General features: G+C 39.7%; 1 protein-coding gene across 3 annotated transcripts; it reads left to right on the top strand.

Moving 5' to 3' along the window:
• The first annotated feature begins 2,449 nt into the window (after positions 1 to 2,449).
• On the top strand, positions 2,450 to 13,500 carry SDR16C5 (short chain dehydrogenase/reductase family 16C member 5). 3 transcript variants are annotated; one of them, XM_059860843.1, is made up of 8 exons: positions 2,514 to 2,600; positions 5,171 to 5,266; positions 5,937 to 6,280; positions 8,858 to 8,989; positions 9,991 to 10,090; positions 10,892 to 11,036; positions 11,602 to 11,727; positions 12,276 to 13,500. In XM_059860843.1, the coding sequence occupies exons 3-8, from the start codon at positions 5,960 to 5,962 to the stop codon at positions 12,367 to 12,369; spliced, it is 918 nt and encodes a 305-aa protein (XP_059716826.1). In that variant the 5' UTR covers positions 2,514 to 2,600; positions 5,171 to 5,266; positions 5,937 to 5,959; the 3' UTR covers positions 12,370 to 13,500. The 3 variants fall into 3 exon arrangements, with proteins under 3 accessions (XP_059716810.1, XP_059716818.1, XP_059716826.1); XM_059860827.1 differs by lacking the exon at positions 5,171 to 5,266 and having other exon boundaries at positions 2,450 to 2,600; XM_059860835.1 differs by lacking the exon at positions 5,171 to 5,266 and having other exon boundaries at positions 2,513 to 2,650.
• Positions 13,501 to 13,983: the final 483 nt, after the last annotated feature.

Raw genomic sequence — 13,983 nt, 5'->3', positions numbered from 1 at the left:
GCCCTGCACAGGACGCCTCAAGAGTCACACCATGTGCCTGAGAGCACTGTCCAAACTTGATTGCACCAAGCTGCTTGAGCTTTGTGCTGTGACCACTTACCTGGGGAGCTTGTTCCAGTGTTCATCCACCATCTGGGTGAAAAATCTTTTCCTGATATCCAACCTAAAACTTTCCCGACTCAGATTCATGCTGTTTCCTTGAATCCTGATGAGAGTGAAGAGATCAGTACCTGCCCCACCACTTCCCCTTGTGAAGATGTTGAAAAGCACAGTGAGGTCCTTTTAGAGGTCCTACAGTAAGCATTGAAAGAAAGCAGAAAGATCAGACTGTTTACAAGCATATTACACTATTCCACTTCTACAGCTGGGGTACATGGGGGATAACTGAGCTTTAATATCAAAATATTTATTGCATATTGAGTGTTCTGATGGAAGAGAAATAATATGAGTGTTTTTAAGAGAATATGGTTCCAATAGCATGACAGGATATTCTTGTTTGTTTTTTACTCTAAAGTGAGGATGACTATTCCAGTCACCATACAATTGCATTTATCCAGCTTAGACCAACCTTAACTCTCTATTTGCTTTATCCATGCTTCTTGTGATGTATCTATAATCAAGATTAAGTGGTGGTGAAGTCAGGTGAACATAATAGAACATCTACCACAGATTGACATGAAGCATAAACAGCACTCTAGAGTGCTACTGGGTACACTGTTCCAGCAGAGGTGCCAATATCTACCCCACATCAGATGCCAAGTGCTTTCCTGAAGTTAAGGTAGGCCAAAATACAATACAGCCCTCAGTAAAAAATGCTACAGACTAGCAGTACACTTATACAGCGTAAGTACTGTAGACAAGCAGAAATGACAGCACTTTAAAAGTTCCTCAAACATGTTCTTATGACTTGAATGACCTTGGTTTCCTTTGAAGACATCCAGTGGGACATTACACAAAACAAACAACACCAGTCCCAATTCTACACTCCTGAAATTCTGACAGTACTCAAAATTCAGTCCAAAAGTAACATGTGGCAAGAGGGAGACATCCTCATCTTATACAAATTAGCATAGTTCCATTTCTAGGCTAGAATCAAGAGTAATGATTCCATTTGTGTCTTCTCAGACACAAGACTCTGAAAGATGAAATCTGACAGTCTTAAAAATAGTTTCTCTACAAACTAGTTTTAGTCTTTCATAATGTAGACTAGTAAAGTGAAGCTATCCAGAGAATTTTGTTTCAGCAAGTTTTATTTAGCAAGTTTCTTACACGCCCAAAATCTTCATACAAGATGAGGAAAGGGGATGTGTCTTCCATCTTCTAGCCTCCAACTCCAATCGTAAGGTCACTCCCAATGTTAAATACTATCAACTTCCAAGTAGTAATGCAAAGCTCATATTTAAACCTCTTTAAAATTATATAACTGGGGGTTTTTTTTACACTTTCTTGTTTTAAGTGAGCTACTTCATAAAGAATTTTTTCTAAAAAGAAGCAGCAGCCAGTGTCACTGTCTGACTATCATTAGCCTCCTAAATATACTGCTTTAATACAATAATGCTGGAAAGTAGACATATGAAAAATCATGATAACGATTTGCCAAGCAAATGCCTTCAGTCATATTTTTTCTGGTGGTACTAAGCATTCTATCATCATACAAACTTTCCTTGAAGTTCTGAATGTTCAACAACTTACAGTTCAGAGTTTTGCTGCCTAAGGATGAGCATATGATTAAAAAAACCTTCCAAAATAATGCTGCCCTAAGGGACTTATGTAAATATATAGCAGTAAATGAAGAGCATTTCACTGAATTAGCAAACCAAATACTCTAGCCTGAGCACAGACAGAACTGAAGTGTTCGTTCCCTCAAAAGAACACCACCCTGAAAGGGTCACACTCACCCGGTGAAGCCACTTCCATGCAGCATGGCTTCACACAGGCCAGGTGACCTCTTTACACCAACCACGCCTTTAGCTGCAGGTCTCAGCACGGAGTGATAACCACCTTAGTATATAAATAGTTTTTTAAAACAAACAAAAAACAAAACCACAACCCCAACAAACAACAACAACAAACCCCAGGAAAAGCGCGTGGGAGTTAGGGCGTTGTCCCGAGGGCCTCCACGAAACAAACTATTCCGTCCTTTGAGCTTTTGACCCTACTCCGGTCTCAGCGAAGAGCCACGGGGAATAAGTATCCTCACGGCCGCCCGGGGCCGCAGCTCTCCTTCCCGGGGACGACCCCACAGCTCCTTGCCGGGCCCGCTCCCCCCGCCCGGCTGAATCTCATCCCGGCGGCCGGCAGCCCCGGGCGGAGCGCGGAGAGCGCCGCGGCAGCCGCACCCCGAGCCCGCCGTTACGCCGCCGCGGAGCGGACACCGGCCCAGCCCCAGGCATCCACTCAGCCCAGCGCCGGGGCGGGCTGCCTGATAAAGGCAGGGCTGCCTGATAAAGGCAGGGCTGCCTGTAAAGGCAGGGCTGCCTGGCTCCGCCCTGCTGTGCTTCCTGCTCCCTTCGCACTGCTCTCGCCCACTTGCCCCAGAGCCGCTGCGCCACGGCGGGAGGCGGAGGTGCCCTGCCTGTAGTTCAGGCCGGCAGGCGAAGGTACCCCCGGTGCTGGGGCGTTGTGGGCCGGGCGGACGTTGCGGGATAGGGTAGGACAGGACAGGGTGTGCGGGTACTCGGTGGGAGGACCGAGGGCCGTGGGCAGCCGGGCGCTGCGGGACAGCGGTGCGTCCTGGGGAGGCGGCCTGAGGAGGCGGTGAGCTGGTCACTGCAGCTGAGCGCTGCTTCGGGGGTTTCTTACGGTGCTGGTTGGGTTGGTAGGCGCGCTGTGCCAAGTGGGAGCAAGGTTATCCAGCATCCCCCGGGGACTGAGGAGTTTACTGCTGCACTTGGGCAGCCTTAGCTGTACTTTTGTGGGATCGCAACTCTCCCGGTACAGTGAGAAAAATGCATCCTTGCCAAACGCTGCTCCGGTGATTGCGTGATCAACCTTTAGTCCTTCGACTAGCAAGGGTGGTGTGCCGTTCAGCTGCCAGCCTCAATCCTGGCCCTGTGATTCGTGAGCAGTGATGGTCTTTAAGACACTGTCAGGTCTGCAAGAGCCTGTCGGTGGTGAGCGTTGCCATGTACCAACAAGCCTTTGCTCACCAGGTTATCTGCACTTGAAATCTGATGAAATGTGGCAGCAGCTCTCTGGCTACAGGGAGAAACAACTTTCCCTGGCATTGTCCTGGGGAAAAGTCTGTGAGAAGATCAGAGAAAAGAATGAGAAACAATTCTTATATTCACTTGCTGCACCTGTTATTCTGAACATGTGTGGTGGAGATTTGTTTACCAAAGGGTGGTTTCTTAATTAGCCAATGGTGATGGTGGTATATTGTAACTGTCTATAAAAGCAATGGGTTTCTTAATAATTATATATATATTATATATATATATATAAAATAAAGAGATTGATCAGCCTTCTGAGTATCATGGGGTCAATGCTAATTATTATCTGGCTGGCTGGGGGCCTGCAACGACAGTAAAACACTGTAGAACATCTGATACTTCTCTACTGCATAAAAGCCTTCCACACTTATGTCTGTGTGGACATAGGCGTACTAAAAAACAATACAAGGCATCAGAAGTGATTTGAGATTTCATATGTGCCAAAGGCCCCCTTGGTTAGTTCACTTGTAAATCCATCCCTGCTCACTTTAGTTGACAAGCCAAAATCAGCCAGGTGAGTGGCAAATTTAATTGCTTGTATGGATATGCTTGGTTACAGTAGCTGGTTTAATTAGCAATACTGATGCATTGAGCTAGATTGGAGGCCCAGTCAAATCTGGGTTAGGGGAGAGATGCGTCTGTGGAAATTAAGCATCTTGTTGAAGGATGCAGAGTTGGTCTTCTAATAGGAAGTCTCCTGTGGTTTGCATGCATAAGCAACTCTGCTTCATTAAGTGAAAGGTATATTTTTCTGAAAGATCTAGTGTGCCTCTGACCTATATAAACCTAATTCTTACTTAAAGAATTACTGTCATAAATTTTAAACTGAGTTCAAATTGTGTATTGCCTCTGAAGGCAATTGCCTCACTTGGTTTTCCATAGGGATTAACTTTAACATCTTTATCTATGCCAGAGATACCAGTCTCCTTTCATGCAAGTGGAGGGTTTTATGTTAAGTGAATTAAATTAGTGCAATCAAGTTAAATTCAGAAGCTGAATTTATTTTAAAGACTTGTTTCTTCTGTTTTAGACTCAACAAAGAATTTGGGCTTCCAAAAACTTGCACTTTTTAATGTGTATGAAATTTAGTAACATTTTTCCTTTATAAATCTGTTTTTGTTTAGAACTGTAATATCTGTATAGATAAGAGAGCCTATTACAGGAAATGCTAAAATTGGCTCTAGAAAAAATATTTTGTTGCTGTTTTGATATTTGTTTCACTTCTCACTGGAGTTAAACCCTCTGCGCCATTTTGTCACATTTTAATGAGAATGAGGAATAGAAAGTACTCAATAGAAAGCATTCACCCCATGCCTTTGCCAGAAAGAACTTGTTTTCCTACCCACTATGTCTGTGGCAAATGTTTTTACTGTTATCAGAACAGTTTTAAGATGTCCCAATGTTTCTGCCCGAAAACTTTCTGAAGTAACTAGCTCTGCTCTAGGAGAGGCTTGCTTCTTTTCAAGACTGGCCTAGTTTCCCATGTAGAACACCTGAGAGTCGTGGTAACGTGTATGTTCACATGCTCAATTTCATGAACTTTGCTCAGAGTAGCAGAGACCTAAGTTACTTATCTCCTGGCACTTGTCAAACACGATTACCTAGACACATAGATAGCAAAGTTAACTAAGAGATGTGATCAGGGTATGTCTAAAGGTTGCTAAAGGTGCTGAATGTCTAAAAGTGCTAAAGGTTGAAGTGTAGGTGCCAGCATGCTCTACCTTTAGCTGAGAAAGATGATGTTATTGCTTCATAATGTTGTTAGTCAAAGATTAAAACCTAGTTTAACTGAGGATTAATTTCTTGCACAGCTTTTGTATACTGGAAAATGAAATAATATTCCTCCAAGGGCTTAAAGGTCTGCTTGGTGTCGGCTTTACTGGAATGTGTACAGATTGTGAGGTTAAACATGTACCTGAGATGGTATGATTTATGCCTATGACATTTGCTTAATGCAGGGAGGTGAAGAGAAGAGACTCAGCAGCTTTGCAGTGCATTCTCAAAGAGCTGTGTTCAACTGCAGAAGCAGGCTCTCCTCAATAATGGCAGAACAGGTAGCTGAAAAGTCAATAGTCACACGCAGGTATTTACCTAGTGTGCTTTGGAGATTTTTAAGCATATTGTCTTCTGAAGCTCCTTATGCTCATGTTTTTTCAGCACAATTGGGACTGTGACTTGTTCTGCATATGATTTCATGGTCACATGGAATGCCTACAAAGCAAAAAATCATGGTCCTAAAAGGAGAATTTTTCCTGACCTATAGTACTAGTGTGTGAGCACTGAAGTTCTTTGATCAAACCATAAGCTTTGATTTGTAATTGTCATGCATGTCTGTTTGAGATGCTCAATGGGCAGATTTTTATTAGTAGTAGTATGGATTTATTTATTTTAGATTTTTGTCCCCATTCTGTCAGAGCAGAGAATGAAACCCATGGCATGAGGGATGGGGAATTTCTAAAGCAGATGAGGGCAGGTGTTTCCTATTGCTGCTGAATGGTAAATGAATTGCATGCTGCATCCTGGAGGAAAAGTGAAGCAACCTGAAGAGACACAAACAGGACAAATAGATTAGATATGCAGGTGTATGCCTATATATTTCTTTGAAACAATACTCAAAAGCAGAAAATATTTAGAATGGATCTGAAAATGTTTTTGCAATGTTGATGTTTGCATTTTCTCTATGGTTTACCCTATCTGGTTAATGTTTTGGGTTTTTTTAATCAGGTATCTGAAGAAATAGCCTGAAAATGAACTTCTTCCTGGAAACATTAAAAGTGATTGTACTTTTAGTTTACTACTTACTGGAGTCACTGGTGTTCTTTGTTATTCCTGGACGGAAGAAGAATGTTAGTGGTGAAATCGTATTAATAACAGGAGCGGGAAGTGGCATTGGAAGACTCTTAGCAGTGAAGTTTGCCAACCTTGGAGCCACGGTGGTCCTCTGGGATATTAATCAAGAGGGGCTCAATGGCACAGTTAGACTTGCTAAGGAAAAAGGAGCAGGAAGAATACACTCTTATGTCTGTGACTGTAGCAAAAGACAGGATATCTACAGAGTAGCTGACCAGGTAAAGTATCTTATTTGTAGCTTTGACATTATTCCAAGATGAGTGCAAGTGTGGGTGTAAGATGCATGAGTAAGTTTTCTAGTGGATTCAAAGCAAGAGATTAAAGTTAATTCATTCTGAATGTATTGCTACCTATCTATTTCAAGAATTCTGGTTTTTAGAGTTGACTTGTGTATCTCTATTCCTTAAAAAATAAAAAGAGCTGGTTCTCTTTTTCTGTAGCTCATTTTAGCTGGGTAGCTTCTTATTCATTCACTCAATTACTGAGCAGGCACTTAATCATGAAGTGCGGAAAATCAATTTATTGAAGCTAAAGCAGTATTTCAAGTTCTGGCAGCCTTTTACCAAAAGACCATACATGGTAAAAAGGATTAACTGCTTAGGCAATTTTCAAATAATTCCATTGCTGTGAGGAGATCTTGGCAGAATTACTTTATCTGAATTAATAAATGTATCTTGATGTCTTAAATATTTCTTTCTTTCATTTCTGAAGAGCTTGGTAAACATAGCATGTGGTTAGATAATTTGGGCAGACTAGCAGTATTACCAAAAGCTAAAATTGTTAAACAGTTTGAAGTCTAAGAACCTGTTCTCATTCACTTAAAATTTGCTAAACATAACTGTTGAACTAAGAGATTTCCACAGTGAGTCTTGCCTGGGGATGATTTTTTTTTTTAACAAAAAGTTCAGCTGTCTTCAGGAACATATTGTGATTGAAATAATCTTTTGGTGCTCTATTAGAAAGCTCTAGCCTTCTGTCTTTCTCTATCTGTGCAAAAGATGACTATGGCAGACTTTCTGATGCATGAAACTTGTGCATGAATTGCAGCTTGTTAGAGGCTGGTGCTATTGGTTTTGTATTCCAGTAATGCTGATCAGCCTTGGTCCCCCTTGCAGCTGTTACACCAGCTGAGCTGGACATCTGCTGTCTTTGCAGAGAAGTTGCATGTCTCTCCATAGGCCTGTAGCTGTGCTTCCTGCTGAACTGGGAGGGCTGGAGGAGGAATATTGTAGTGTGAAGGATACTGGAATGAAGCAGATGAAAATTACCCTTTAGGTTTGAGGACTTGAATTGAGGGCTAGCACTCTGGGCCCATGGAGAAAAGCAGTGGCTGAGCCATGCTGGTGAAATTTGAAAAAGAGAACTGGGTGTAGATCTGTGTGACATGGGTTCAGGATGATGCAAGCAGAGCTTGAAGGAACAAAGAAGTTGCAGTAGGGTCCAGTGTGTGGTCCTTCACTTAAAACCTTCTGTCAGCAGTTCAGCAACTGTCAGATTCACTAACAATCCTCATGCTGATCTGCGGAGAAGAAAACACCTTACTACCATTATTTCAGAAGTGTCATGTCCTGCTGATTATGTAGAATCATCCAATCTTACCAGTTACAAAAAGACTTTAGTATAGGTGGTGCTTGGTGCCACTGCTTAATTCATGCAGCATAGTAGACTTTGGCTCTTAGTGTTCAGCATCAGCCTTTGGAAGATACGACAGCATGGCTCCAGGTCCTTTTTCCTCTTCTGGTGATTCAGCTTTATACAGGCTTGGAGCTGCAAGACTATGGTGAACTAAATTTGGGCTGGTAGGGCAGGATATGTTTGAAAATTTTGCTTCCAATAAAAAAGTTTTATAGCCAAAATGAAACGTATGTGGATATTTAATATGTGCTTCATCAGCCACACAGAGACAGCATGAAAAAGTTACTTCAGTCAGAAGGAAATCAAAAGGCTCTGCATGTATCAGGTCATTGTTTCTTTCCTGTACCAACATGATGAAGGACAGCCTTTTGGCTATGAAAACCTGTAGCTTGAAATTTTTTTTCTAATGTCTCTGTTCCAGAAGTACCCAACTCCTAAAGCTTAGTTAAAAAAATAGACAAGATTAGAGCAAGTTTAAGGAATACGAGGAAGTTAAGCTAAAATAAAGCATAGGTGGTAAATTATTCTTTAATTCTTCACTATGTTGCCCATTTCATTTTTCCCAGGTAGCTCAGAGCTTGTATTTCAAATTCTGTATTAAATATTATCATTCTCTTTTGAGAGCTGACACAATATCTTGCAATCACCTGGCCTACAGTTGTTCTCTCAAATGAGTCTGTTCATGAAGGTTCTCAGTCTGGAGCTAAAATGAAAACTATACTTCCTCTTACTGAACTAAATGTACAGGTATTATTTTTTAGCCAACTTAATTTCTGGGGTAGAGTGTACCAGATTCTAGTCCAGAATTGCTCTTTAGTTTTAAGATGTGTTTAGTGTAGAAAAATACTTGTTGTATTAGTTAAGCTTTCTGCATTAAAGACTTATCTGGAATATTTTTCCTCAGAAACAGAGGTGCTGAAAGCAAGAGAAGCTTGTGTGGAGCTGTTGGGCTCCACAAAGCTGAAGAAAATGTATTTGAGAGCTCACCTTTAAAAAGACATCTGGTGTGACTGCAAGAACCTGAGATGTTTGGATCCATAACAAGCATAAATTCAACTTATTTAAATATGTAATATTTCTGTTTGTTAACTTTTCATATATAATACTTGGAAAGAATGTTTTGTATTTATTGCACACTCTCTTGATGCTTTTTGGTTTAGGTTAAAAAAGAAGTTGGCGATGTCAGCATCTTGATCAACAATGCTGGTATTGTAATTGGGAAGAGATTTCTTGATTCTCCAGATTCACTTTTAGAAAAAACCATGGAAGTGAACACAATGGCACACTTCTGGGTAAAACCTGTATTTTGCATATACATACTAAGACATCCTTTTAACATGTTTGCAATGTTAATTTTGCCTTTTAGAATTGAGGAAAGCATACGAGGATATAGACCTCTTTGGAAGTTCAGTCAGAAATTATACAAAAATTTATTTATTTGCTCTGGAGTGGATAAATTTTTTTAAAAGAATGGAAGAATGGATTCTTTGGAAATCTCTAGTGTAGACAGGTGGAAGCACTTCACATTTAGAAATTCTCTTAAGAACTGAAGTCTACCATTTACTAAATTCTGAGGCTAGTCATAAGTTACAGTCTCATTATTAACTGACATGAAGCAGGCCCACATTAATAGTTGCTGCCCCTAGTAACAAAGAAGTGTTCAATTCTCCTTCACTTCTTCTGTACTGTTAGTGTTCTAGTTGTTCTGTGGCTGTGATAATTTCAGTAAGAAACACCATATGTTCTGATAATCCTCTTGATAATAAGTGAAGCTTTTGTCCAGAATGAGTAACCTGGTGTGCTATTTCTTCCTTTTAGTGAAGGCGGGTCACTTATATGGTGTTTCTATCATAAAGAACTGTATAGAAAATATTCAATCATGTTTCAGTTTATTTAGAAATAAATTTAATCACAAAGATTTAATGAATTTAATGGAAGGAAAACATGAAATTAAAATCTTTACCATTTCACAAAATTTGCAGTGAGCACTTAATTCTCATTTGAAAGAAACTTCATGACTAGATTAAGCCATATATTCAGCTTTCATGAAGTTATCTGTCTTGGGTAGTACTGGTAGGGTAGGAACTCACCATTTAAATAGTTGAAGGTTAGAGTTCAAACAACGTGTGGTTCAGGTTGCACATACATACACACATCCTTTCCCTAATGGAAGGGGGAAAGCTTATTTAAATTGTTGAGAGACTTTCTCTAAAACCATCAAACACCTTCAAAATATTATGGCGTGTAGCTTACTTAGTAAAATGTTACATTGCAACTCCGATTTACTTTACAGACTTACAAAGCCTTCCTCCCAGCAATGATTGCCGCTAACCATGGACACTTGGTTAGCATAGCAAGCTGTGCAGGACTGTGTGGAACCAGTCAGGCTTCAGGTAGTGTATTAAAGTGGATTAAAGCTAATATAAATTGAAGTAATTAGTTTGATTTTAAACTGTGCAATCAATATCAATGGGGGAAAAAAACCTAACTTTTTTTGAATTTTTGGATCGTTCTGTATAGTTAAAGCACGTAGTCAGACTTCCCAAACAGCTGACCTTAAACAGACCATTTCTTTACAAAGCGTTTTCCAGAAGCTCAGCAGTGCTGTGAAACAGGTTTTTCTGCCAAGGCAGAAGGATCTAGAAGCCATATAGAACTTTGGAAGCTGAGAATCTCAATGTTGTTAAAATTTACTTGCAGGTTTCTGATAGGGGAGAGGTCACTTTAGATTTAGAGGAAGCTCAGAAGGCATTTCTGGAATATGTATACAAAGAGGGCGGAATATGAAATAAGGTGACATAGCAGTAAAAGAAATATAGCTCCAAGAGAATGATCGCGAGTACAAACTGAATTTCTAGTTGAAACCACATTAGAGAGTCTTGAAAATGGGAGTTTGAGGCATAGTAAGTGAGTCCATGGATTTAAAGAAAAAATAGTATGAAAAATAATTTCATTTACCATTGTTTGTTAGAGAGTGGAAAAGTGGTGGCAGGGATGTCATGAGAAATTGTCTGCCAGTCTAGAACAACAATTGATTTAGGAGAGGAAAGAAAAGGAATTAATAAGATCAAAAGCAAATTTTAACCTAATCCTGAAAACCATTTCTATTCTGATGTGAAGTGGTTTAGTATTAGACAGTAAAGTTTAATTTTTAAATTTAAATATTTAACTGCAATTAATGTTTTATTTTACAGATTACTGTGCAAGTAAATTTGCAGCAGTTGGTTTTGCAGAGTCAATTGATATAGAGATGAGAACTCTGAGAAAGACTGGTGTTAAAACCACAATTGTGTGTCCTTATGTCATAAACACGGGAATGTTTGATGGTGTTAAATCCAAGTGAGTAAACTCTTGTGAGGTTTTTATGAAAGTTGCATTTTTAGCATGTAATAAATTCCTATTTCCTTTATGAAAATCATGTGCCAGGCTTTTTTCTGCTTGTATTATTTTTAAGGCTTCAGATGGGTGTTATCCAGTGACTGGGCAACTCAAAAGGCCTAGGTACTTTAGTATTCATTTAAGCTGAAATGTGAAACATAATTGGTGTCCTTTCCTTCGCAGAAGCCAAATGCTAGATTTGTCCTCTCTGGTTTCTAAACCCCCATTCTCCTCCTGAAACTGATGATATAGCTTTGCTCAGTATGCGTGTATAATGACAAACTTTAGGAGCCAAATAAAAGTCTGGCGTGCCTTAATATGAGGTCTCTGGTTTTGTCTTATGAGAGGTCATACGGAGAAAAATAACAATGTCCACTCACTCTAACATACTGAAGATTCTGTTGCTCATAGGACTTGTGGTATTTATTGCTTTGTTTAGTTGAATAACTGTAAAATTGAGACTTTTTTGGAGAAAATGTGAATCCAAAGCAATTTATATTATAGCAATAAATATTCTCTTTTTCAGGTGGCCATGTGTGATTGATGTTCTGGATCCAGACTATGTGGCTGAGAGGATAATCAGTGCTATTCGTCAAAACCAAGAAATCCTGTATTTGCCACGCATCGTTCATGTTTGTATTTTTTTGAAAAGGTAAGTTATGTTTCTTTTCCCTTCTCTCTTTTCTGTCTGGGGATGCCTAAAGTACAAAAGAAGCTTCTACTTGCTGGTTTGAATTTTCATTAAGTTATGCACATTTTTGGAAGGGTTTTGTTTGTTTCTATGGGTCCAGTCTACCCTTGGGCCATAGAGCAATGGCAGAAATGTCTAACTGTGCCTTGCTGGCTCCACTGGGGTGCAGTTTTACTGGGGGCTGTAGAGACCGCCTGCTTCTCCATAACTGCGTGTCAGAGAATTATTGGTTGGAAAAGATCTCTAAGGTCACTGAGTTCAACTGTAAACCCATCTAGCATTTGGGCACTTTCGACTCTGTTGCAAGCCAGGTTGGAATACTGATCTATCTGTAACTCAGATTGCCAAATGAGTGTAAAGGATATTTTGAGAGGACCAGTGGGTCTATATTCTAAAGAATATACTGCCTTTGCCAGTATTAGCCAGGTTAAACTAATTCTGTGATAAAACTGCACAACTCTTCTGATATCTTTCTTTTTGTCTTCTTCTTCTATGCCCCTACCTTACAGCTTCCTACCAGTGAAAGCATTCGTTCTCCTTCTCGACTACTTTGGATTCCTTGATCTCATGAATACCTTCAAAGGTCAACCAAAGAAGGAGTGAAAAAGCACAAAATTCAGAGACCAGCAGCTCTAAAGTGGGTGCTGAAGTTAGTTAAAGGTGGTGGTGGGAAAAGTTCGCTTCACTAGCAGCTGTGAACTTTGGGTGCCTCATTTCTCAATAGTAACAAGATTTTTAAAAGTTGCTTTTTAATTGGCTCCTGATCAACAGCTTTCATCTAAAATAGTGGTTTTGAATTGTTTTCTTTTCACCTCATTATGAAAATATTTGATAAATAATTGAATTTAGTTGCTTTGGTTTATAATGCCTTAAATGGGATCCTGCATCACAAACCAATAACTGGCAACTTTGAGGAGAAGAAAAGACCAAGAAACCACATGTATTTAGCAGGCAGCCAGAAAAGCCTGTAGTGGATCTGACTTCTTGCTGCCATGCAGTGAACCATGAGGATGGGCTGTACTGCTGGTGCCATTACCATTCCCTGGTAAGCTGAGGAATTCAAGAAATTCCTCAAACAAAAGATTCTAACTCTTCCAAATAAAAGTTTTGGGAAATAAAAATATACACTGTGTTGGTGAAAAAAACAATTATATTTAATAATTTTTGGAGGTGGGATTTCTCAACTCTCAGATGAAAATGGATGTTGGGACAGGGATAGGGAAGGATATGTAAATTAAGGTAAACTATGTTGTTATATCAGAAAGGTTCTATTGTCATTATATTGCAAAGGTTCCATATTGCAAGAGTTTTATACCTCCTTGATGTTTCTCGTAGGCAGTTCCTCTAAGCACTGACTCTTCCTTCTTCTTGCAGTAGCCAACTGACTCCAGTTCCCCCTCAACCAACCAACCCACTCTTTTATAACACTCTTCTTCTTATTGGCTACAGCTGCGGCCTGTTAGAGCCAGGCCTGTTCCTAATCTCTAGTAATTGGCTCAGCTGCAACTCCTTAGGGGTAAGATTACTTTCTATACTACCTTTAATTTCTTATATTGTATCCCCCTACAAAACTAAGCATTTGTGTTGCTAATCTTTGTGTCTAATTATTTTAAAAGTTAATACTATGACTGCAACTTCGTAACAGAGGTCTTTGTATCTTTTAAGTACAGTATTTTAAGAACTAATTTAAATTGTCATCTCCTAAGAAGAATAAAGCATGAGACTGCCAGTCTAGGTGGGCTTTTCAATGTCTCATTCAAAGAGACAATGAACTACTAAAAGCAAGGGTGTTGTGTTGTATAACAGGGGTTTCTCTTGGGATTATTTCAGAAAGGAATGATGTTGACAGAACTGAATGGTATCATTACAGCCATTCTTTGAGTAACAGCATAATGTTTTGCTTCTCTGAGTTGGGTGACAGGTTGCCTTGTGTCTATAGAGACTTGTTTTACTTTCCCTTTACTCTTAGGACTGTCCAATTATTTTGAGCATATGCTGAGGAGGAGTTGCCCTTTTTGACAATGGATGCTTAGAAAGCTACTCTGACTTTTTGTAATCCAAAACAAGAAAAAGGAAGCTTATGTGTATATCACTTCTGTACATGCTAAGTCCATTTCATCTCACAGTTCTCTGCTAGCAATTGGTATAGCAATTGAAACAGTATGGACGAAAGGGGGACTTTTTTAATGGGGAGTCTTTTTTTTCTTTCAATGATGG

The sequence above is a fragment of the Haemorhous mexicanus genome, chromosome 1, assembly GCF_027477595.1.
Source record: "Haemorhous mexicanus isolate bHaeMex1 chromosome 1, bHaeMex1.pri, whole genome shotgun sequence".
NCBI lineage: Eukaryota > Metazoa > Chordata > Aves > Passeriformes > Fringillidae > Haemorhous > Haemorhous mexicanus.
This window is presented reverse-complemented; position numbering and strand designations above follow the sequence as displayed.

Bases quoted from the DNA above. Each gene is read 5' to 3' on its own strand.
- SDR16C5 (XM_059860827.1), top strand. From the start codon at position 5,960: ATGAACTTCTTCCTGGAAACATTAAAAGTGATTGTACTTTTAGTTTAC. The intron at 11,037-11,601 runs GTGAGTAAACTC...TCTCTTTTTCAG, and splicing joins TTTGATGGTGTTAAATCCAA to GTGGCCATGTGTGATTGATG. The intron at 11,728-12,275 runs GTAAGTTATGTT...CCTACCTTACAG, and splicing joins GTTTGTATTTTTTTGAAAAG to CTTCCTACCAGTGAAAGCAT.